This window comes from Dipodomys merriami, unplaced genomic scaffold, assembly GCF_024711535.1.
Source record: "Dipodomys merriami isolate MVZ:Mamm:240054 unplaced genomic scaffold, mDipMer1.0.p SCAF_6, whole genome shotgun sequence".
Classification (NCBI taxonomy): domain Eukaryota; kingdom Metazoa; phylum Chordata; class Mammalia; order Rodentia; family Heteromyidae; genus Dipodomys; species Dipodomys merriami.
The window spans coordinates 6,462,271-6,487,056 of NW_027206179.1; the positions used below are offsets into that span (position 1 = coordinate 6,462,271).

A 24,786-nucleotide genomic window follows, 5' to 3' on the forward strand; every position below is an offset into this window, starting at 1 on the left:
ACAGTGTAGGGAGGAGAAGGGACAGCTTCAAAAATGCACTTAAGGGGCTGGGAAGGTGGCTCAGTGGTAGAGTGCTTGCCTTGCATGCATGAGGCCCTGGGTTCAATTCCTCAGCACCACATAAGCAGAAAAAAACAGAAGTGGTGCTGTGGCGCAAGTGGTAGAGCATTAGCCTTGAGCTGAAGAGCTGAGGGGCAGCGCCCAGGCCCAGAGTTCAGGACCTACGACTGACAAGAAAAATAAATAAATAATAAAATAAAAATGCCCTTAAAAATGGATTGCTTTGCTCAGCACTGGTAGCTCATGCCTGTAATCCTAGGCATTCAGGAGGCTGAGGATCAAAGTTCAGAGCCAGCCTAAGCAAGAAATTTCAAAACACTCAACTCCAATTAACCAGAAAAAAAAAGCTATCAGGGACAGCACCCAGGCCCTGAGTTCAAGCCCCAGAATTGGCACCAAGGGAAAAAAAAATCCTTTAAGTTGATGTAACACACACACACACACACACACACACACACACACACACACACACACACACACACACACACACACACACACACACACACACACACACACACACACACACACACACACACACACACACACACACACACACACACACCCTCCATCCAATTCTAGAAAACTTAAGCAATCGCTGAACAAGTCCACTTGGACACTAGAAATCTATGCCAGGGGACATTTCTTACATGAACTTCCTTCAATAAACAGCTCCAAACTTCACCTTAAAAATCACTGAAAACAGCCAAGGCACCAGTGGCTCACACCTGTAATCCTGGCTACTACAAAAGAGGCTGAGATCAGAATCATGTTTCAAAGCCAGCCCTGGTAGGAAAGTCCAAGAGACTCTTATCTCCAATGAACCACCAGAAAATGGAAAGTGGTGCTGTGGCTCAGAGGTAGAGTGCTAGCCTACCACTCAGGAGTAGCGTACAGGCCCTGAGTTCAAGTCCCATGTCCAACCTAAAAAAAAAAAAAAAAGAAATCACTAAAACTCAAGAGCCAGCCATGGGACTGTGTGAACCTTGAACACTTAAAACTAAGTAGGGAACACTCAGTAGGTTTTGCTGTGTGGGTAGATTGTCAAGCTGGATGTGTTTCAAATGGCTTGTTTGAAAGCCTATGTCTTTCTTCTTTATTGGCTGTGAAAAAAAAAAAATGAACTGAAGTCACTATTTGCTGCTAGCCTGTCCCCTGGGACCCAGAACCGTATGACACCCTTTGGCTCTAGCAGGAAGCAAGGGTTGGCATTCTTGACAGGCAGTGGGCCTAATTTGGGGAGGGAAAGCTCTTGCCTAGCACAGGGTTCCATCCATCGCATGGCCAAAAAGGAAAAAGAAAGAAAATCACCAGTGACTGACGCCTGTAATCCTAGTTACTCAGAAAGCTGAGATCTGAGAATAACAGTTCAAAGCCAGCCTGAGCAGTTAAGTCCATGAGACTCTTATCTCCAATGAAGCACCAAAATGCCAAAAGTGGATCTGTGGCTCAAGTGGCCAAGCACCAGCCTTGAGTAAAAAAAGTTCAGGGACAGCACCCAGGTCTAGAGTTCAAATCCTAGTACAAGCACAAAATAAATAAAGCCTCTTGGCATTTTTTTTTTTTTTTTGCCAGTCCTGGGGCTTGAATTCAGGGCCCGGGCACTCTCCCTGATCTTTTGTTCAAGGCTAGCACTCTACCACTTGAGCCACAGCACCACTTCTGGCCTTTTCTGCTTATGTGGTGCTGAGGAATCGAACCCAAGGCTTCATGCATACAAGGCAATCACTCTGCCTCTAAGCCACATTCCCAGCCCATCTCTTGGCAGTTTTAACATCAAGTTAACAGTTTTATATAAATCTAGGCTAGCTAGTTTTGTATAAGTCTAGCTCCGAGCTATGGAGCTGGGAAGGTGGCTCAGTGGTAGAGTACTTGTCTTGCATGCATAAGGCCCTGGGTTCAATTCCTCAATACCACATAAGCAGAAAAAGTCGGAAATGGTGCTGTGGCTCAAGTAGTAGAGCACTAGACTGGAGCTGAAGAGCTAAGGGACAGTGCCCAGGCCCAGAGTTCAAGCCCCATGAGCAGCAACAAAAACTAAATAAATAAAACAAAATGAAAAATAAAAGAAGAAGTCTGAGCTAGCTTTCTCTTTCACCAAGATCAACAAATCACTATTGTATTGTACACATTACAAAATAATATGTCCAGCCAGCCAGATTGAAAAAAAAGCAACGCAGGCCTTAAATAAAGCCAGTATAAATTGTTTTGTTTTCCTCCTGTTGAAAACTAACAGCTAACATCGATGATTAATATTGTATCCTGATATTTGTTTGTTTGATTTGTGTGTGTGTGTGTGTGTGTGAGAGAGAGAGAGAGAGAGAGGGAGGGAGGGAGTGTTTGTGTGTGTCCTGGGGCTTGAACTCAGGGCCTCGGCACTGACTCAGAGCTATTTTTGCTCCTATAGCACTCTACCACTTGAGTCACATCTCTTTGGTGGTTAGAGATAATGAGTCTCACAGGATTTCCTGCCTGGGCTGACTCTGAAGTCAGATCCTCAGCTCTCAGACTCCAGTAGCTGGGATTACAGACATGAGCACTGGTGCGGTATGCTTGATTTTTTTTTTTTTCAAACATATCAAATAAAAGCAAGTCAGAGGACTGGGAAGGTGGCTTAGTGGTAGAGTGCCTGCCTAGCATGCATGAAACCCTGGGTTCCATTCCTTGGTACCACAGAAACATTAAAGGCCAGAAGTGGTGCTGTAATTCAAGTGATAGAGCACTAGCCTTGAGCAAAAGAAGCTAAGGGACAGTGCCCATGCCCTGAGTTCAAGACCTAGGACTGGCCAAAAAAAAAAAAAAAAAGCAAGTCAAAGGCTAAAACTTGATTGAGTCTAAGAGCAACCCTAACTTCAGCCAAGTACAAGGGTGTGCAGAGTGCCTAGACTGGAACCCAGCACCTCTGAGGAGAAGCCAACTGAGACAAACATGGACTTAGATTTCAATATTCCAGCACTCAACTCTCCTGGAAACCTGGAAGCTATTTTTGTTTTGTTCTTCATTTTGCTGGTTGGTCTTGCTGTTACTCCTGCTGTTGTATTTGAGACAGGGTCTCTAGGGTCTCTCTACATAGCCCAGGCTGGCCTTGAGCACACACAGTTCTTCTTCCTCAGCTGGTGGAGTTTGGGATTACAGGTATATGCCACCATGCTAGCCAGGCTAGAAGCTATTTAAACAACTAATCGCTTAACCACATGAATCTATTAGATAATGGACAACTGTTATTTGTGTCTCTTGGCCGTAGCAGACAGTCAAGAGTTCACAATCACACCCCACTGGGTAATCAACACCGAACACAGGAAGGTCAAGAATATTAACGGTGATATAATTATCCTCCCCAGTAAAACAATTGAAACATTCCACTGGTTATTGGGGAAGTTCCTGCTGCCATGAGATTAGCAATAACTACATGATTGTCGCAGAGAAGGCAAATCACCCACATCTGCAGATGTCCAGCTCATCCGACAACCAAGCCCAGTAAATTCCAGGGCTGTAAGAATTAAGGAAGTATTTCATAAGGAAGCTGGGATTAGATAAAACACAGTGCCCAACTCCTGCTTGGGAAAATGACCACTTTTAATGTTCTTTTTTTTTTTAAACAAATAAAAAACTTTTGTATTAGAGAAAAACAGGGATAGGTGAGTGGGGGTGGATGGATGGATGAGTGGATGAATGGATGGAGAGATGGATGGGTGGGTACGGATCGATGAACAAATGTATGGAGATGGATCACGGGATGGATGGATATGGATGGGTGGATAGGTGGACAGACAGGGAGGTGGGCAGATGGATGAATGATTGGATGGATGGATTAATAGACAAACCGATGAGTGGATAGAGAGTAGACAGATTGACAGCTGGGTAGAAAGAAGAGTGGGTGCATGGATGGGTGGTTACCATGGGGAGTAGGAGGGGACAGAGTTAGGGATAATATTTATAAATATTGTTATAGGCCAGACACTCGTGGCTCACACCTGTAATCCTACTCAGGATGCTGAGATCTGAGGATCATGATTCAAAGCCAGCCCAGCAGGAAAGTTCGTGGGACTCTTATCGCCAATGAACCACCAGAATACCATAAGTGTTGCCGTGGCACCAAGTTGGCAGAACACTAGCCTTGAGCAGAAAAGCTCAGAGACAGTTCCCAGGCCCTGAATTCAAGCCCCACAACTGAAAATAATAATAATAATAATAATGTAATAGATATAGATATGGTTATAGATACAGCTAGAGATAGGAAAAGAGTCAACCAAAAAACAATGATCCCAAGAAGTGGACAGATGGCTATCTTTAAGTATTTTGGCCCAGGATTGGCCTCAGACCCCTGATCCTCCAACCTCTTTCTCTTCTGCAAAGCTGAGATCACAGGTGTGCATCAGTATACCTGGTTAACTGATTGAGGCCAGCCTGTGGGAGGTGCTGGGCCTGGTGGTATACACCTGTGCTTTCTTCCCAGCACCCCGCACACACACCTTGCAGGAGGTATAGGGAGGAGGACTGAGGTACAAGGACTGCCCTTGGCAAAACACACACACACTCACACAAACACTAAAAACTTGAGACCCATCCATAAAATAACTAAAGTAAAACGGGTTGGGGGAATGGCACAAGTGGTAGAGTGCCCTCCTGGAAAGTTTGAGACTCTTGAGTTCAAACCCCAGTAATGTTAAAAAAAAAAAAAGTATAAAACAATAGCCATAATATAATATACATAATATAATATATAATAGCATAATACGCAATATACTCAAGTGGCCGGGATGTGGTTCCAGCAATAGGGATGTAGCTCAAGTTGAATGGAGGCGTGACTTAAGCAGAGGGCGTGGTTCAATACGTATGGGGCGTGGCTTCGGTGGTGGGCGTGGCCCGAGTTTCTGGGGTGTGGCTAGAGCCGTAGGGAATGGCTCAAGTTGTATGGGGCGAAGATTGAGAGGTGGGGCGTGGCTTGAGGGGCAGAGGCGTGGCTCAAGGTGTATGGGGCGTGGCTTGAGTGGCTGGGGCGCAGCTCAAGCCATAGAGTGCTTGCCTAATATGTGTGTGGAGTCCTGGCTGTGGGTTCAATCCACCAAAATATTTTTCCTCTGGCTTCTGCTTCCTTTCTCCTCCTACTCCCGAAGGCGTGCTTTAATTCCTGGGCTTTCATTGAATGTTTGCTGATGGTGTGTGTGCACTATCTCCTGACACCTCCACGAGGACGCTGGATCACGTTTATGTGGCACAAGTGAGAAGCCAGCGCCCCGGGACAGGATAAACGACCTTCGTAATACCTGGGCAGAACACTTGCCTGAATGCAGTTTGCAACTTGGGGTTTTCTATGATCACTTCTTAAAAGTCTCCTATTAGACATCAACTTACTGTCTGAACAACCATTAAAATACTGGTTCTGATTCTCTTTTTCTTGTTATTTTTCTTGTGGCACTGGGATTTGAACTCAAGGCCTCACACTTGCTAAGCAGATCCTCTTCCCTCCTGAGCCACGCCCCCTACCACTTGAGCCATGCCCCTTCACGTTTAACCACACCCCCAGGCCTTTTTATTTTCCTTATTTTTCAGACAAAGTCTCTTGCTTTTCTACTTAGGAAGAGCCTGGATCAATATATTCCCACACACACACCCCTTTCAGCTGGGCCAACACCTGCTAGTGAGTTGAGATAGGGGTTTCTATAACGTTTGCCCCCTCAAACTTCCATCCTTGCTCTCTCCACCTACTGAGTAGCTGAGATTACAGGCATGAGTCACCTCACCCAGCCTACACCCACAGGATTGCCTGAGAACTTAGCACAATGGACCCTCTTAATGTGATGTTCTCACACTTTGTGTTTGAAATGTGATATTCAGTCACAGCCTGTAAAGTCCCAAGTACTGTGTGTCCAAAACACACATACATACAGGAGGGGGAGGGAGGGAAGGTAGGGAGTACAGAAAAGTTCTCCAGACTAGAACATAAATTTTGTGGAGGCAAGTGATCAATTCAAAATATGTCCAGTGTTGTGTCTAGGTCCACAGTTAGATGTTAAAAATAGAATGCTGGCAGGTTTGGGTTGTTTTTTTTTAATGGCTTCCTCAGGGAGCAAGAGAGGTTGGGATTGAAATGGGAATGTGGATAAACTTCTGAGTTACATCCTGGCATTCTTAACATTGCATGTGTTGATAGAATTATTCTGTGCATGTTTTAAAATATGTCCTACCCAGTTAGAAAAGAGAATGAAAAAACTGACAATTCATAATATCAGGACTCACTATATAGCTTAAGCAGGCCCTGAACTCAAGATCTTAATGCCTTTACCTCCCGTGTGCTGACATTACAGGCACATACTACCATGCCCAGTAAGAAAGAGCTTGGGGGTACTGGATTTAGAATGCTGGGGCTGGTCACCATCCCTTTGCTTTTTCCATTAAGGCTAGCATTCTACCACTTGAGCCACAGCTTCACTTCTGGCTTTTTGGTGGTTAATTGGAGATAAGGGTTTCCTAGCCTTTTCTGCTCAGGCTGGCTTTGAATCTTGATCCTCAGATCTCAGCCTTCTTCAGTATCTGGAATTACAGGCAGGAGTCCCCCCCAAAAATCGATTTTTGACCATGTTCCTAACAACCAGTACTTAGAGCTCCAACCTTCTGGCCATGGTGCTATTTGCTAAACTTTAAACCCAGCCCATGGTATAAAATCAAAACCAGAGGGGCCAGGGGTGTGGCTCAGCAGGAAAAACTGTTTGCCTTAGAAGGACACAAAGAGACATTCAGCTTTCTTAGGAATCAAGGAGAAGTCACAAAAGATCATGATAGAACAATGGCTGTGCATGGGAAAATTAAAATTTGTCCTGCAGCTGAGCACATACCTGCAAGCCCACCAATGGAAAGTCTGAGGAAGAGGACTGAGAATTCAAGGTCAACCTGGACTGCATAGTTTGTTTGTTTGTTTGTTTTTTAATTGTAGCCAACAATTGTAGCCAATTGTTTGCCAACATTGGCCATATACTTTTGAGATACTGCAGTCTGTGTCAGACACTTCAGACATGAGTCTGGGGACATATACTATGCAGCAGTCTTGGAGATCAATAAGGCCACTTCTGTCAAAATCACATGTATCAAATCACACCAAAATCATTTCTAACAACTAACACCGAGGCACGCCTCCCATACTATAGGAATCTTTTTCTATTTTTTTTTTTTTTGTCTAGGAATAACGACAAGAAAAACAGTCTGAACATGTTCTCAGACACATTCTTTTCCAAATATTTCGATCCGACACTGATTGAATCTACAGATGTGCAACTCAGGGACGAATATACAGGGCCAACTACATCTGAAAACACACACACACACACACACACACACACACACGCTGGGTTTCCATCCATCAACCCGAGGAATAGCACTCACAAAAGGAGGAAGGTGAGACTCCACCAGAGCTAATGTCCACTGCAGCCCTGATCATGGATAATGGCCAGCCCAGGGAAAATGCTAAATCCTCTCTCAAAACTCAGTGGCGCAAAAGGAGGCGTGGCTTGAGCGGTAGGTGTGGCTCCAGTGGCAGGGGCGTGGCTTGAGGTAAGGGCAGCAATCAAGCCGTGGGGGCGTGGCTCAAGGCGTGGGGGTGTTGCTAGGATGGAAGGGGCATGGCTTTAGAGGGATGGTGCGGATCAGAGGAGGGCGTGGCACATGATGTGGGGCGTGGCTAGACAGGGAGGGGCGTGGCTCCATTTATGCGCAGCACATTATGTGGTATGGATGGGTGATGTTCATCAGTGGCACTGACGATGATGCTGTGATGACTCGTGCAAGTTCATGGACCAAGGTCCAGGTGCTTCTCTCCTTGGCTCACAGGGCCCATTGTGTCCCCATGACCTCACGTGGTCATCCCCAGGAGCCCCTTTTTGCAGGGACATTGGGCTTAGGGCCAGCCTGGAGAACTTGCTACCGCCTCATCTTCCTGTATAAGAACCCTATCTCCAAATACAGCCACATTCTGAGGCCTGGACTAGAGATTTTGATTAAAAAAAAAAAAAAGAACTTGAAAAGAAGGTATAGAGGCAATCTAGCCCATAACTGAAAACAGAGGGACAGCAACAGGAGATGGACAGATGGAACAGGGAGAGGGAAGGACAGCAGGGAGTGGAAGAGACAGAGAGAAATGACAGAGACAGAGATGGAAAGGGGAATCCATAGATTCTCTTCCAAAAATCACATCCCCAGGAAATGGCCACCCACCTCCAGAGCATTTGTGTTGCCCCAGAACTTGGCCTTGGGCTAAGCACAAAGCAGGTGTAGGTTGTTCAGACAGCGATGGTGGCCAGGCACTGGTGGCTCACGCCTGTAATCCCAGCCACTCAGGGGGATGAGATCTGAGCAGCACGGTTCAAATACAGCGCAGGCAAGAAGGTCCATGAGACTCTTATCTCCAATTAACCAGGGAAAAGCCGGAAATGAGCTGTAGCTCAAGTGTCAGAATATCAACCTTGAGCAAAAAAGCCAAGGGACAGTACCTAGTCCCTGAGTTCAAACCTCAGTACAGGAACACAGGTGCGTGCACGCGCGCACACACACACACACAGACATGTAACTCTGAAATTTGCCATTAACACAAAGCTGTTCTCTCAGAGACCATCAGTCACCTTCCAGGGTTCTTGTAAAACTTCTTGGCTTGATTTATCCCAAATGCCTGCCACCTGCCCATGGAGCACTCAACCTCTCCTTGATTTGGTGTTCTAGATTTGTTCAGTGAGGCCCTCTGGGCAGAGAAGGAGGAGAAAGAGTGTGGGCTCAGTGTGTTCCACTGAGAGAGGTCTCTGGAGAGAGCCCCGGGTCATCATTACTTGGGAAAAGCAGAGACTTTCCTAAGATATGCTCAGCCCAAAAGCTGCCCCAGGACCTTGGAACATGCTATTTATTGCATGCTACCACCTCCCTCTCAGCAAGGCGTTACACAACCTGTACTTTGTTCTGGACAGGAGCCCTTGGGTCAGCCCACAACTGACCACACAGTTTCCTGAGAAGGTGACAGTGACCCCCCCGGGACAACTCCACAAAGAAGGCCCAGTGGAGCCCTGGGGAAGCTGAGGGCAGGATTTGAGTTGGGGGAGGAGGGTCACACAGTCACTTCTGTGAAGAATCAGCAGCTCAGACTTTGGTCTGTGTTGAGTATGCGTCCCCTCCCCAACCCCCTCCCCATGGGTCAAAAGCTTGGTGTGGTGACATCAGTCATGGTGGAACATGGAAAATGGGGGTGGGGCCGTTTTGGAATGAGGTAACAGACAGAGTTGCTGCAGCACTTTGTTCATCCTCAAAAGAAAATACAAGAGCAGGCCTGGCTCTGCCACACCGGTGTCTCTCTGGCTTTCTGTTCACCAAGTGACCTCTCTCTGTCTCATATATGACTGCTTGTTCATGGTGGGAGGCCTCCAGAAATGGAGGCTTTTCAGACTCCAGAACAGTGAGCAATAGGCAACCTTTTTGCTTCACAGGTTATCCATCCTCAGGCACTTTGCTACAGTCATGGGGCAAAAAATGGACAAATATAGCTATACTATCTTCACCAGATTGCAGTTTGACTTGATTATAATAGAATGGACTAGCCAGGCACACAGAAGACTCCCACCTGTAATCCTAGCTGCTCAGGAGACTGAGAGCCAGAGAAAAGTGGTTCAAAGCCAGCCTGGGCAGCAAAGTCCATGAGATTTCATCTCAAAAAGCTGAGCTTGCAAGCATGACTCAAGTGATAGAGCACCAGCTTAATAAGCACAAGGTCCTGAGTTCAAACCCCTCTATACCTCCCTCAAAAAAAAAAAAAATCAAAGCTAGCTAAGCATTGGTGGCCCACACCGTTATCCTAGCTTCTCTAGAGGCTGAGATCTCCAGGATTGTCATTCTTAGGCAGCCTAGGCAGGAAAGCCCACGAAATCTTATTTCCCATTAACTACCATAAAGCTGGAAGCAGAGCTATGGCTCAAGTGGTAGAGCACTAGCCTTGAACATGACACTCAGGGACAGCACCCAGGCCCTGAGTTCAAGTCCCAGGATCAGCACAAAATTTTTTTTTCAAAATTAAATTTAAAATGTCAAGGAATTCCTACCCTATTGCCTCCATCAAGGGTAGCACCGCATTGTCTTGTCTGGCTACAGCCAATGCTGAGGAAACAGAGCAGATCCTCTGAGTGTATGTCAGCAATATGGCAAAACCTATTTCTTGTCCTCAACATTACGCTTCAGTCATAGGCAATAAAGAATTACAAGGCACACAGGCTCCAGATGGCAGGTTAAAAGCCTTATTGGACTTCAAACAAAAATACTGCTTCATAGCCCCAACGTGATCCAGCCTCCCTAAAAATAAAGATGAAAAAAACACTAAAAATAAAAAAAATAGCCGGGCACTGGTGGCTCACGCCAATAATCCTAGCTATTCAGGAGGCTGAGATCTGAGGATTGCGGTTCAAAGCCAGCCCAGGCAGGAAAGTCCATGAGACTCTTATCTCCAATGAACCACCAGAAAACTGGAGGTGGTGCTGTGGCTCAAGTGGTAAAGCAGTAGCCTTGAGCTGAAGAGCTGAGGGACAGTGCCCAGGCCCAGAGTTCAAGCCCCATGACAAGAAAGAAAGAAAAGAAAGAAAGAAACAAAGAAAAGAAAGAAAGGAAGGAAGGAAGGAAGGAAGGAAGGAAGGAAGGAAGGAAGGAAGGAAGGAAGGAAGGAAGGAAGGGAGAGAGAGAGAGAGAGAGGGAGAGGGAGAGGGAGAGGGAGAGAGGGAGAGAAGGAGGGAGGGAGGGAGGGAGGGAGGGAGGGAGGGAGGGAACAAAAAGAAAGAAAAAAGAATAGAGAAAAAGATGAGCTGGGCACCAGTGGCTCACGCCTGTAAGCCTAGATACTCAGGAGGCTGAGATGGAGAGGATTATAATTCAAGGCCAGCCAAGCAGAAAAGTGCACAAGAGTCTTATCTTCAATGAACTACCAAAAAAAAGCTGAATGTGAGTGTGGCCCAAGTGGTAGAGCGCTAGCCTTGAGCAAGTAAGCTCAGGAACAGTGCCCAGGCCCTGAGTTCAAGCCCTAGGACCAGCACAATAATAATCTTCCTCTAAAGATTGTCCTACCATAAGATTTCCCAACAAACAATCATTCAAGGAATTAGTCTTTCTGGCACTGGAATTCTAAAACATGGAAAATGGAAATCTGCCCAATTGGCCTTTATGTAAGAGAACATCTGATAGCCAAAACTGATGGAGAGATTGTAGTATCAACAACCCAGAAGCATGGCCTAATTTCCCTCAGAAACACAAAGAGTAAAAATCCAAGGAAGAAAATAAAGCAGGGCAGGGAATGTGGCTTAGTGGTAGAGTGCTTGCCTAGTATGCATGAGGCCCTAAGTTCAATTCCTTGGTACCACAAACAAAAATAAATCAAATTAATTTTAAAAGAAAACCAAGCAAGCCAGGCACACCGAATTCAACACTCTCGCTCAAAGAATAAACTCATCACCAACCCGGCTAGGGCTGACCACAGGAAAGCAAGATGACAGATCTTAAGAAATGTGTTTGCCATCCTGCCAGGCAGTAACCACTGTTAAGTATTTAGTAAGCCAGGCGCTGTGGCTCACCCCTGCCATCCTAGCTATTCAGGAGGCTGAGGTCTGAGGATCGTGGTTTAAAGCCAGCGTAGGGAAGGAAAGCCTGTGAGATTCTCTTATCTCCAATGAACCTCCAGAAAACCAGAAGCGGCCGTCAGCTCCGAGAGGTAGAGTGCTAGCCTTGAGCAAAAGGAACTTAGGGACAGCACCGGGGCCCAGAGTTCCAAGTTCTAGGACTGACAAATAAATAAACAAATAAAATGTTTAAAAAAGGTTAAGACATCAGGAAGCCCTGAGGAAGAAATTGAGCGGTCAGTAGTTGCAACTCCCCTATTTTTTCCCCCTCATTTCAGACATTTTTTAATTTAGTGAACAAAAAGTTTAATGACTTAGAGAAACCACGTGGTGTCCCACGGGAGGCCTAGCTTCCCCCCCCCCCGGGGGTCATTTGTCACCTTGCCACTCCCATGAGCCCGTGGATCTGTTTAGTCTTGGAACCATGAGACCATTCTGTGATTCCAGAGTGACAGATGCGGCCACAAAGAGAAAACCAGGGTGTTCCCTGCCATGTGGGAGACCCCAGGCTTGTCAGACTCCCAAAGGACCCATGAGAAGAGCCCAAGGCACAGAGAGCCGGGCCTCGGTCTGGCTGGCCTTCACACTCGAGGCACACTAGGATTCTGATATGCAGCTGCCCAAGGCTAGGAGAATTTGTTACCCAGCAGGAGCCGGCGGATACAACCCCCCCCCTCCCCAAGAAAGAGCATCATCCTTTAAACACACCAACCCGGGGCCTGAAGTCAACAGGTTCACCACAGGCAGGAATGAACGGAGGCACCTGATGCTGAACATGGAAGATAAACTCATCACCTCCAAGACCCTCCACCCCTCCACTGCACCCCATGCCCCGCCCCCTCCCTCCCGGCTCCTCCCATTCTCTTCACGCCACGCCCCCTTTCCCCATGGCCACACCCCCTTCACTCCATGGCCACACCCCTTCTCTTTATAACTCCTCCTCTCACACCAGGCTCTGAGTTCAAGTTCCAGAGCCAGCATATTATCTGACTTATGAGACGGTAAATCTCTCTGTACAACACCTTAATCATAACAATAAATTCTAAAAAAAAAGAAGAAAGGAAGAGGAATGGGGGAGGGGGAGAAGGAAGGGGGAAAAACAGGAAAGAAGAAATGAGAGAGAAGGGGGAAAAGGGGAGAGAAAGAAGAAAAAGAAAGATCACCTCTCCACCCCCACCCCAGCTCCAACATTAGCTTCCAGTATGAAGGCAGAGAATGTTCTAGAAGGGGGGGAGGGCCCCCGAGAAGCTGGGTTCCCTAGAACTCCCCTGGGGCATTTCAGGTGCTCAGTGACAAAGAACAGATTTGAATTCTGACAAAGGGTCTGGTGATAGGACAAGGAATAAACTGGTCCATGAACGTCACCGACTAAAAAGAAAAACCTGTCCAACCAGCTACCCAGCTGCCAAACCGCCAGCCCCACCGATGGACCTTTTTCTCATAGTAGATTTGACTCTTACCACACCTCTCAAGGAGCTGTTTATTTTACTAAAGGATTTGCTTATTTCTCAGGAGAAAGACAAGTAAATAAATCAACACCACAATCCCTCCCAGGGAAGCACCAGACTTAACCAGACTTTTAAGATTTGGATGCAAGGGTAACTGGCGGGCGCCGTGGCTCACACCTGTAATCTCACCTACTCCAGGAGGCTGAGATCTGAGGATCACAGTTCAAAGCTAACTCAGACAGGAAAAAAACAAAACTGTGAGCCTTTTAAGCTCCAATGAGCCAGCAAAATGCCAGGGTGGGAGGTGTGACTCAAATGGTAAAGCCCCAGTCCTGGGTGAAAAAGCTAAGAGGCAGCACCCAAGCCCTGAGTTCAAGCCCCAGGATGGCCAAAGTGGGCGGGGGAGACTTGATTGGAGACCCTTATTAACAAGACAGGTCCATATACCTGGGGATTGCTATCCTGAAAGGAAAGCTGTGAGCGCGCGCGCACACACGCACACACGCACACACACACACACACACACAGAGAGAGAGCGACAGAGCCCCCCGAACCCCACCCCAATCTCCCATGCTGGAAAAACAAGCCTAGTCCTCAATAACAAAAGATAAAAAAAAATTTTTTCAAAGCCATTCAGCACACCGAGGAATGAGAGACTAAACTATTGCTAATTCCTTCTAGATTATTTTCACTAAAACAGACCCAGTAACGAATGCACAGGTAATGTCTTCAACTCTATCTCAACACATATGCGCCCAAGACACTTGAATTTTGGAGACACTGTAGCTGCATTAAAAAGCGTTCTTATTGAAGCCGGGCGCTGGTGGCTCACGCCTGTAATCCTAGCTACTCAGGAGGCTGAGATCTGAGGATCACGGTTCAAAGCCAGCCCGGGCAGGAAAGACTGTGAGACTCCTATCTCCAATAAACCACCAGAAAACCGGAAGTGGCGCTGTAGCTTAAGTGGTAGAGCGCTCGCCTTGAGCTGAAGAGCTGAGGGATAGCGCCCAGGCCCAGAGTTCAAGCCCCATGACCGACCAAAAAAAAAAAAAAAAAAAAGCGTTCTTATTGGCTGGATCCTAGTGGATCATGCCAGATCTCACTAGGAGAGTGAATCTGAGAATCCAGGTTTGAAGCCAAACTGGGCAGGAAAGTCTGTGACACTCTTATCTCCAGTGAACCACCAAAAAAGCCAGACATGGAGCTGTGGCTCAAGTGGTAGAGCACCAGCTGTGAGCAAAGTAACGCAGAGACAGCACCCAGGCCCTGAGCTCAAGCTGCATGCGAGCACACAGGTGTTATTTATGTAATTATTTATTTTCAAAATGAGGGTCTCACTATTTCCTAGCAGGTTCCCAATTCCCAGCCTCAAGCAATCCTCCTGAATAGATAAGCATAAAGACACCCCAGCAAAGACTGCTCAGTCTTTACCCTGTGACCCAGTTTTACAAGTATTCTGCTGTTTCAACAACTCAGTGGACACCCCTCCCCCCCAAAAAAAATTGTTTTTTGTATACGTGTCTGGCCTAGAGCTGGCAAGAACACCGGCTTTGTGTTTCATCAGCTGTGTGGCTTTGTGTTTCATCAGCTGTGTGACACTGAGTAAGTTAAGGAACCTCTCTGGTCCCAAACAGGACAGCAGTATTTCCTTGCCGCCAGCGCTAAGGTCCTAACACAGTAGGCCCAACAAACACACAGTAGGCCTAATTACACACAGTAGGTCCTCATTTATAAATGCCAACCCACCTCCAAGTCCATCTACCCCAGCACCCCCAGCCAGATTATTGGCTGTTTACCAACCTCAGGAGTTTTCCCCCAGTCTAGAAAATTCCAAACCCACGGGTGATCTACACTTTCCCCAAGACATCTACCCCAGCCCTGAGCCTCCCTCCAGCTCATAGTTTAGCTTCTCTTTGTTCTGGATCTATTAACATTCTCCAGATTTTTCCACAAGGAAAGATCATTTCCTCCTCCTCCTGCTGCAGGCTCTTACCCATTGCCTTTCCCAACTCTTGCCTGGCATTGGCTACATCATCATTAACCTCCCCTCCCCCACAACCCTGTCCCCCTAACCCAGAGCACATAAGGATCTTCCCTGGGCTCCAACACAGCCCTCCAAAATCTACCCAGGCTTCCAACTGTTTGGGGCTGAGGGGGAAAGACCCTTTTTTCTGTCGCTTTTCTCCTAGCTTGTTGTTTTGGTTTGGTTTGATTTGTTGTTTTTTGGTTTTTTTGCTGGGTTTTTTTGTTTTTTGTTTTTTTGTTGCCAGTCCTAAGACTTGAATTCAGGACTTGAGTGCTGTCCCTGAGCTGCTTTTATTCAAGGCTAGCTCTCTACCAGTTGAGCCACAGCGCCACTTCCAGCTTTTTTTTTTTTCTTTAAGTAGTTTTTATTGGAGATAAAAGTCTCACAGACTTTTCTGTCCAGGGTTGGCTTTGAACCAGGATCCTCAGATCTCAGCCTCCTGAGTAGCTATGATGACAGGGGTGAGCCACCAGCACCCTATTCCTCCTGTCTTCCCCCCACCCCCCCAGTCCTGGCACTGTCCCAGCACTCTACCTCTTCAGCCACAGCACCACTTCCAGCTTTTTCTGTTATGTGGTACTGAGGAATCGAACCCAGGGCCTCATGCATGCTAAGCAGACACTCTACCACTGAGCCACCTTCCCAGCCCTCCCCCTTTCTTTTGTAATAGAACCATTTACACTGAGTAAGCACGCATCACTTTCACCCCGGGAGCTTTACAACCCATCATCTAGGTGGATGACCCACACACAGGCAGTCAGCCATGTGGGCACTGTCTGGATGGAGAGCAACAGATCACAGAGCTGGTGCAGGAAAGCCACGCCCTAAACTCTAGGAAACACACCCTAACCCTGACACCGGGGGAAGCTGTCAGCCAACCATGGTGCTGAGACCCCAGCACCACTATTTGGGAGAGGGGGCAGATGGCTGAACCACACACATGGAGAGAGCCACAGCCCAAGTGTGGAGGATGGATGCTTTATTACATGACTATATAAATATTGTGTGTGTGTGTGTGTGTGTGTGTGTGTGTGTGTGTGTGTGTGCGCGCGCACGCGCACGCGCTAATCCTGGAACTTGAACTCAGGACCCTGGGCACTATTCCTGAGCTTTTTCACTCAACGCTGGTGCTCTACCATTTGAGCCGCAGCTCTACTTCCGACTTTTCGGTAAAAGTCTCATGGACTTTCCTGCCCAGGCTGGCTTCAAATCATGATCCTCAAGATCTCAGCCTCCTGAATAGCTAGGATGACAGGTGTGAGCTACTGGCAGCCAGCTAGAAAGGCACTTTCTAAGTATAATGTACAGAAAAAAGGCTGGAAAATCCTGCTATACAGCACTTTCTATGCACGTATGAAAAGAGTATAATAAAATTTATTATAACCAAACTTTTTTTTAAGGTGGGGATGAGGGAGAGAGGATGGAGGAGTAGAGATAGTGAATTTGGTGAGTTTGGTGAAAGTGCAATAGATTTATGACACAGTAAACCCCATTGAACAATGAAGATGTGCTAATAACTCTAGCCATAAAAGGTAACATTAAACCAGGCACTAATGGCTCAAGCCTGTAATCCTAGCTACCCAGGAGGCTGAGATCTGAGGATTAGGATTCAAAGTCAGCCCAGGCAGGAAAGTCTGTGATACTCTTATCTCCAATGAACCATCAGAAAACCGAAATGGAGCTCTGGCTCACGTGGTAGAGCTCCAGCCTTGAGCTGAAGAGCTGAGGGACAGCACCCAGGTGCAGAGTTCAAACCCCACAAACGACAAAAAAAAAAAAAAAAGCACCATCACCACCACCACCATCATCATCACCATTATCAGCACCACCTTCATCATTCTCTCTATCTGAACATCTCAGAGCATTTTTTTCTTTGTCAGTCCCAGGGCTTGAACTCAGGGCCTGGGCGCTTGTTTTGCTTAAGGCTAGCACTCTACCACTTGAGCCACAGCGCCACTTCTGGCTTTTTCTCTGTATGTGGTACTGAGGAATGGAACCCAGGTCTTTATGCATGCTAGGCAATCACTCTAGCACTAAGCCCCTCCCAGAGCATTTTATCCACTAATAACCAAATGGACAGAGGACAAACAACCTCTTCAGCAACTGGAAGATACATAGGCAAAGGACAATAAACAGAGGAACAGATAAATGTAAATCAGCATCATGCATATGCAAATGTAAACACCACCAGAGGCTCCTCCCCCAATGCAGTACATTAAGATTCTTTCCCCAAACACCAATTCAGCACCCTGCCCTCCATGCGAGGCGAGGAGGCGCCCCTGTGGAGACACCATTTCCAGAAAGCCACTTGGCAATGTGGATCAAGAGCCTCTGACCCAGAAATTTCACTTCTGGAAGCAAGACATAAAGAAATAAACACCAGATAAAGCTTTGCCCAGAGCAATCTCTATTTAAACGAATGAAGCAAAAAAAATCATCAAAACCCCTGATAAAGGAATAAAAACACAACAGACCTATTGAATATTGATCAGAAGAAAGTAACTATTGCCATCTGGTTTATTGTGGCCTGAGACAGACATTTTGGCTTTTTACCCATTTCTTCTTTTTGTTAGGTTTGTTTTTTGTTGTTGTTGTGGTTGGTCATGGGGCTTGAACTCTGGGCCTGGGCACTGTCCCTGAGCTCTTCAGCTCAAGGCGAGCGCTCTACCATTTGAGCCACAGCACCACTTCTATTTTTCTGAGTGGTTTATTGGGGATAAGAGTCTCATGGAGTTTCCTGCCTGGGCTGGCTCTGAACCATGATCCTCAGACCTCAGCCTCCTGAGTAGCTAGGATTATAGTCATGAGCCACCAACACCCGGCTTTTTTACCCATTTCTATGAAGAACAAGTTGACGTTTATAAATCAGACAAAACATAATACACACACACACACACACACACACACACACACACACACACACACTTCCATTCCCACATTTTAATCAGCAAAACAAAGGAACATTTACAAAAACAAAAAAGACACCCTTCCAGAAAACAATCTGGTCCTACTTGTTTTTGTAAATAAAGTTTTATTCACACAGAGCCACGCTTATACATTAACACCAGCCTAGGGCTGCTGGCCTGTGTATTACCCACACACACAACTATGATGGGATAATATGAAATGGAAAATTCCAGAAAGGAGCAATCAATTCACAGGGTTTCAAGAGGGTGTGCTCTTCAGAACAGTGCAAAGAAATCTCAAGCTATCTTGATTAAGAGCAACATGAGAGTCCCTCAGGTGTCTTGTCAGTTATCAGGTTGACTACAGATAATAGCTACAAAGCAATGGTCTCTCATGGGCTGGGAATATGGCTTAGTGGTAGAGTGCTTGCCTAGCATGCATAAAGCCCTGGGTTCGATTCTTCAGTACCACATAAACAGAAAAAGTCAGAAGTGGAGCTGTGGCTCAAGTGATAGAGTGCCTTGAGCAAAAGAAGAAAGAGAAGGAAAAGGAGAAGCAGCAGCAGCAGCTGCTCAGGGACAGTGCCCAGACCCTGAGTTCAAGCCCCAGGACTGGCAAAAAAAAAAAAAAGAAAGAAAGAAAGAAACTGTCCCCCAGTTCAAACATAGCAATGCAAGCCATTTATTATAATATAGCATAAAAAGTCTTTCCTTTGTGCCTAAATCAACAATTCCACTTGATCATAGGAATGAACTCAGAGGAAAGAATGAAAGACAGCTGGGGTTTTCTACAATCTGTGATTCTTGGTCTCTAGCAGGGGGCTAGGTAAAAGGGGACAACTGCAGTTAGGGGTAGAGATTTCATGGCCTGTGAAGTTCAAAACTGTTACGATCCAGGATGGGCACCGGTGCTCACGCCTGACATCCCAGCTACTCAGGAGGATGAGATCTGAGGATCACAGTTCAAATCCAACTTGGGGCCTCTTATCTCCAGTGAACCAGCCAGAAAGCCAGAAGTGGAGTCATAGCTCAAAGGGTAGAGCACTAGCCTTGAGCACAAAAGCTCAGGGACAGTGCTCAGGCCCTGAGTTCAAGCCCCAACACCAGCACCAAAAAAAAGTTATCTAAAACTTTACAGAAAAAGTTTGCGATCCCAAACAGTGCTGTCCCTCAGTCCTTCCATAATGGCGTGTGAACACACACACACACACACACACACACACACACACACACACACACACACACACACACAGTGTCTCTCATCTTACCTTTCTGGCAATGGCTGTGAGTCCAGCATCGCTCAACAAAATGCCCATTGATGACGGTGGCAGGGCAGTTGGCTTTTCCCTTCCCAGTGCCAGGACAAATGTCACCACACTCTTCCTTGTCATCCTTGTTCAGGACAATATAATTGTCCTCCACAGAGTCCAGGATTCGGGACCAGTCGATGGTGGCCAAATAGCAGAGCTCATTGTTCTTCTCGATGCGGACAGAGCCCCGGGTGATGTTCATCAGGTTATACAGGCCGAGTTCCTTGAGATGAACCATCTCGAAGATCACCAGGGCATAATTGAAGAAGAGACGGGAGCCCCGGATGACCGTGAGATTGGGAAACAGATCTTTCAGACTCTCCAGCCCATACACCCGGAAGAGCAGCAAGTAATCAGTGATCATGATGAGTTTGGGGAAACTGAGGTAACGGAAATCTTCGGGCCTCGTTTTGAACATCAGAAGAATCTGCAAATGGCCTTCGATGACTGAGCAATTCTCCAACTCATGCAACCTGGTGAGGTTATTCCGAATATCCATGCCCGGACACACTGGAGGGGGGAAAAAGAAGAAGAAGAAGAAGAAAAAAAGACAGGTAAGCAGACAACCTCTTACACAGGTAAGGAGACAACCTCTTACACACGGACTCTGAGCACTGGTGCTCACACCTGTATTCCCAGCTATTCGGGAGGCTGAGATCTGAGGATCTCAGTTTGAAGCCAGCCGAGGTAGGAAAAGTCCATTCAGACTCTCTCATCTCCAATGAACCATCAAAAAGCCAGAAGTGGAACTGTGACTCAAGAGCTAGCCTTGAGTGAAAAAAAAAAAGCTCAGGGACAGTGCTCAGGCCCTGAGTTCAAGCCCCAGGACTGGTGCCAAAAATAATAATAATAATATTAACATGGAGTATTATCCAGACTTGCTATGATAAAAGAGAGGCTCTGGGTGTCATGTCTTCATCACGGAGATGGAAATGTTAATTATCCTGATTCTATCTTCTCACACCACAGGCTCATGCTTAATTATCATCCTGCAATTACTATGTGTCAATTAAAACAATTTGTAAAGTTGACTTATGAACCATGAAGGGGCTCAAGATGGGGTTCACAGGTAAAGGGCTTGCCTAACATGATTGGGGGCCCTAGGAGAGACCCCTAGCAAGAAGCAAGAACAAGAAGAGGAGAAGGAAAAAGGACAAGGAAAAGGAGAAGAGGAAGAAGAGGAGGAGTCAGGCGCTGGTAGCTCATGCTTGTGATCCCAGCTACTCAGTAGGCTGAGATCTGAGGGTCATGGTTCAAAGCTAGTCTGGACAGGAAAGTTCATGAGACTCTTATGTGCAACTAACCACCAGAAAATTGTCAGTGGCACTGTAGCTCAAAGAGGTAGAGTGCTAGGCTTCAGCAAGAAGACCTCTGGGACAACACTCTGGCCCTGAGTTCAAGCCCCACCATCAACAATAAGAAAGAGGGGGGGGAGAGGCTGGAGGGAGAAAGAAGGAGGGGGAAACTATGACAAGATTAGGATTTGGGGGAGAACGATGGGAGAGGCTGACAATGGTCAAGATGCACTGTACTTCTAATCTGACTTGTTGAACCCCTTTATACAACCACTTAAACTTTACAGGCTCACGCCTGTAATCCTAGCTACTCGGGAAGCTGAGATCTGAAGATCACAGTTCAAAGCCAGCCAGGCACGAAAGTCCGTGAGACTCTTATCTCCAGTATACCACCAGAAAACCAGAAGTGGTGCTGTGGCTCAAGTGACAGAGCACTAGCCTTGAGCTGAAGAACTCAGGGACAGCGCCCAGGCCGAGTTCAAATCCCACAATGGACCAAAAAAAAAAAAAAAAATGACAAGATAACAGAAGGGAGGAAGAGGAAGAGGAAGGAGAGGAGGGAGCGAAGGAAGGAGGGAGAAGGAACAGGAGGAAGAAGAAAGGAAGAAAAGGAAAACAGTTGTTGATGGGCTAATCCTGGGACTTGAGCTCAGTCCCTGAGCATTTGTGTTCAAGGCTGGTGGCACTCTGTCACTTAAGCCACAGCCCCACTTCTGGCTTTTTGGCTTTTTAATTGGAAATAAGACTCTCACGGGCTTTCCTTCCCAGACTGGCTTCCAATTAGGATCCTCAGATCTCAGCCTCCAGAGTAGCTATGATGACAGGCGTGAACCACCAGCTCCCTGCTAGGCCTGCTAATGATTTTCAAGCCTGAATAGTGATACAGTGGTGACAGAAAGTGCACAAAAGACTGGGGAGCTGTTCCCCCTCCAATCCTCCCACCTCCTCCCCCACTCTATCAGAATGGAAAGACTTTCCATAAATGCCAGCTGGAGATAAAGGTACCCACTGCAGAAAATATTTGTCTTTTCCATTTTCCCACCTGCCTCTGCTTCCTGGCGCTCCTGGCTGCCTGTCAAGGTGTAATTACCTTTCCCTGGGTGTGGCCAAAGCCTGCCTGCCATGCCAGTCTGATCTCCACAAACACCCAGCAAACTCATTCTCCTAAAGATGGTGCCCACAGGGTCCCATCACCCTCAATGGTTCCCTAGGACCCTCCAGATTCCACTCCTACCTTCCCCAACCTGCTGCTGCCCCTCCGGTTTTTCTTACTGGAGATAAGAGTTTCATGGACTTTCCTGCCCAGGCTGGCTTTGAACCGTGATCCTCAGATCTCAAGCTCCTGAGTAACTACGATGACAGGCGTGAGCCACTGGTGCTATTTATTTACTTATTGCTAGTCCTGGGGCTTGAATTCAAGGTCTGGGTGTTGTCAAGGCTAGCACTCTATCACTTGAGCCACAGTACCACTTCCGGCTTCTTCTGTGTATGTGGTACTGAGGAATCAAACTCAGGGCTTCATGAATGCTAGGCAAGTACTCTACCACTAAGCAATATTCCCAGCTCCCCCTCCCCCTTTTTTTTTCTTTCTGGCTTTGGTTTCCTTTCCTTTTATTTATTTATTTTTAATATATGTTGTTTTTTGAGACAGACTACATTGTCCCTCCTCGCCTCCAACTTGGGATCCCCCCGTCTCCCAAGAAGTTAGGATGACAGGCATGTACCACCACACTTGGTTTAACTCTGTATTTCTAAATCCAATCTAATGGCTTTCAAGAGTCAATTCAGATGCCTCCTCCTCCACCACCACCAGGTAGCCTTCCCAGATTTCCTTTCCTTGGGATACTTATTTGGGTTTTCCCTTGTCTGTGTGTCCCAGGAGAAATGAAGACACATTCCCACAAGAACTTGCAGGCAAATGACTGCAGCAGTGATTTGCATAAATACACACACACACACACACACACACTCACACACGTGGGAGCCACCCAAATAAATCCCCATCAAGGGATAAATAAATGAAAAGAAAGGTGTACATTCATATAAAGGAAATTCTGATACATGCCACCATATAAATGAACCTTTGAACTATGATGCTCATTGAATAAATCAAGCAGATGAAAAGTCCCAAACAGGCAAATCCAGAGACAGGAAGCTGGGGCTGGGGGGGTAGCCCTGAGGACACTGGGGAGGGGGAGTCTAGAGCTAAGGGGAACCAGGATTCTTTGTAAAAACTAACTGTGGGGACCGGTTGCATAACTCACTGAATAAAACTCAAAACCACTGAATTACACGCTCTAAATGGGGGAATTGTATAGCATGGGAATTCTATCTGGCAAAAGTTATTGTCAATAAAGATTAAGCTCTTATAATATAACAGGCGACAATAAAGAACTGCTTTGCTGTTTTAATCTTCCCCAGGAATCTAACTCTTAACTCATTAAAGTCTTATGGGTTCCTATTAGTCAAAGACAATAGAGCAATTTAGAAAACTGCCCAGAGGAGGTTAAAGATGCCTCCAGAAGTTAACTAGAGGAACTTCCAGGGCTTTAATCCCTGGGGGCAGGGAGGGGACCCTCACTTCACTCTAAGTCTTGTGTAGGAAGCCCCAAATTCAAGATAGAGACCCTGAGCCATCCACCCTGCTAACACCAGGCTCTACTCTAAGGCCCAGGCCCGCAGGCTGTCTCCTAAGAGACAGCTCCAACCCATTAGAGGTTAGAGCCACGCCCCTATCGCTAAACCACGCCCCCTGACACCCAGCCACGCCCCCATACTTGACACACGCCTACCGCTGAGCCACGCCCATTACTGAGCCACGCCCCTAATGCTTGACTGGCTCCTACCACCAAGCCACGCCCCCATTGCTGAGGCACGGACCCTACTGTTTGATATGCCCATCACTAAGCCGCGCCCCTCTTGCTAAACCCCGCCCACACTCCACGGAGCCACGCCTCCAGACAAACGGTCTTTCAAATTTGTAGGCAAACACATAGACTCAGTCACAGCTATTCAATTCCACCCTTTCAATCACCTGGGAGGCACAAAGAAAGGTGCAAGGCAGGCTGTGCTCCAAACAGGAAGTCTTGCTCCAAACAGGAAGTCTCCGAAAGATACATCAGAGCAAGTATATGGGAGGCCCTGGGTTCCATCCCCAGGAGTACGCAGGAGAGGCGTCGGACAGACATCGGATAGTTACAACTCAAACGGCATCTATTTTTTTCATGGGTTGCAAAAGTCGAAAGTGAGTTTCCATTCAAACACTTAAGAGGGCTTGCCTAGCATGCATGAAGCCCTGGGTTCGATTCCTCAGTACCACATAAACAGAAAAAGCCGCAAGTGGCACAGTGGCTCCAGTGGTAAAGTGCTAGCCTTGACAAAAGGGGCATTGCCTAGTCCCTGAGTTCAACCCCCAGAACTGGCCCAAAAATAGATGAATAGTTTCCCACAGCTCTCTCAACTAGAGGAATGGGGGGGGGGCACAAGAAAGCAGAAGCTGGATGTGGGCTGCAGATGCACCCTAAAAAACATCTAAGAGATACACAGTGGTCTCTACCATATGCTGCTGCAAGATATGCTATCCACTATGACTGACGTATGTTGACCTGTGTGTGCAAACACTGTGGTCCAGAAAAGACACACGTGCGTGTGCACATACACACACAAACATCTCTGGGTGTCTCTGGGTAAAGAACCCAACATGTGGAGATACGAAAGGAGAATTTTCACTACCCATGGATTTTTGTAACTGTGATTTGGGTTTCGGGAGCTGTAAGCCATCATGAAAAAGCACAAAAGTGCCAGGCACAGTGGCTCAAGCCACTTAGCCACACTTAGGAGGCTAAGATCTGGAGGATCTTAAGTCAACTCCAGGCCTCCCAATTTTATTTTTAAGTCTAAGAGAAATTAGCCAAGTTAAAGCAGAACTGAGGGTGTGGCTCAAGTGGTAGAGCACCTATCTGGCAAGCATGAGATTCTGAGTTCAAACACCACTATTGGCAAAGAAAAAATAAAAATAAAAAAAAGAGGGGGTGGGGTGGGGATATAGCTCTATAAGAATTCATGCAAACGGCCAGCACCCTAATGAACCCACAACATTCAAGTGGAAAGAAAATGA

The 24,786-nt window shown here is 46.8% G+C and overlaps 1 protein-coding gene across 4 annotated transcripts in view; it reads right to left on the bottom strand.

Annotated features, from left to right (window-relative positions):
- The window catches only part of Insr (insulin receptor), a 91,700-nt gene that overhangs the window by 61,132 nt on the left and 5,782 nt on the right, over positions 1-24,786 (bottom strand). For all 4 annotated transcript variants that reach the window (XM_070002349.1, XM_070002348.1, XM_070002347.1 and 1 more), the window contains exon 2: positions 19,333-19,884. In XM_070002349.1, coding sequence (XP_069858450.1) covers positions 19,333-19,884 — 552 coding nt within the window. The remainder of the gene's footprint in view (positions 1-19,332; positions 19,885-24,786) is intronic.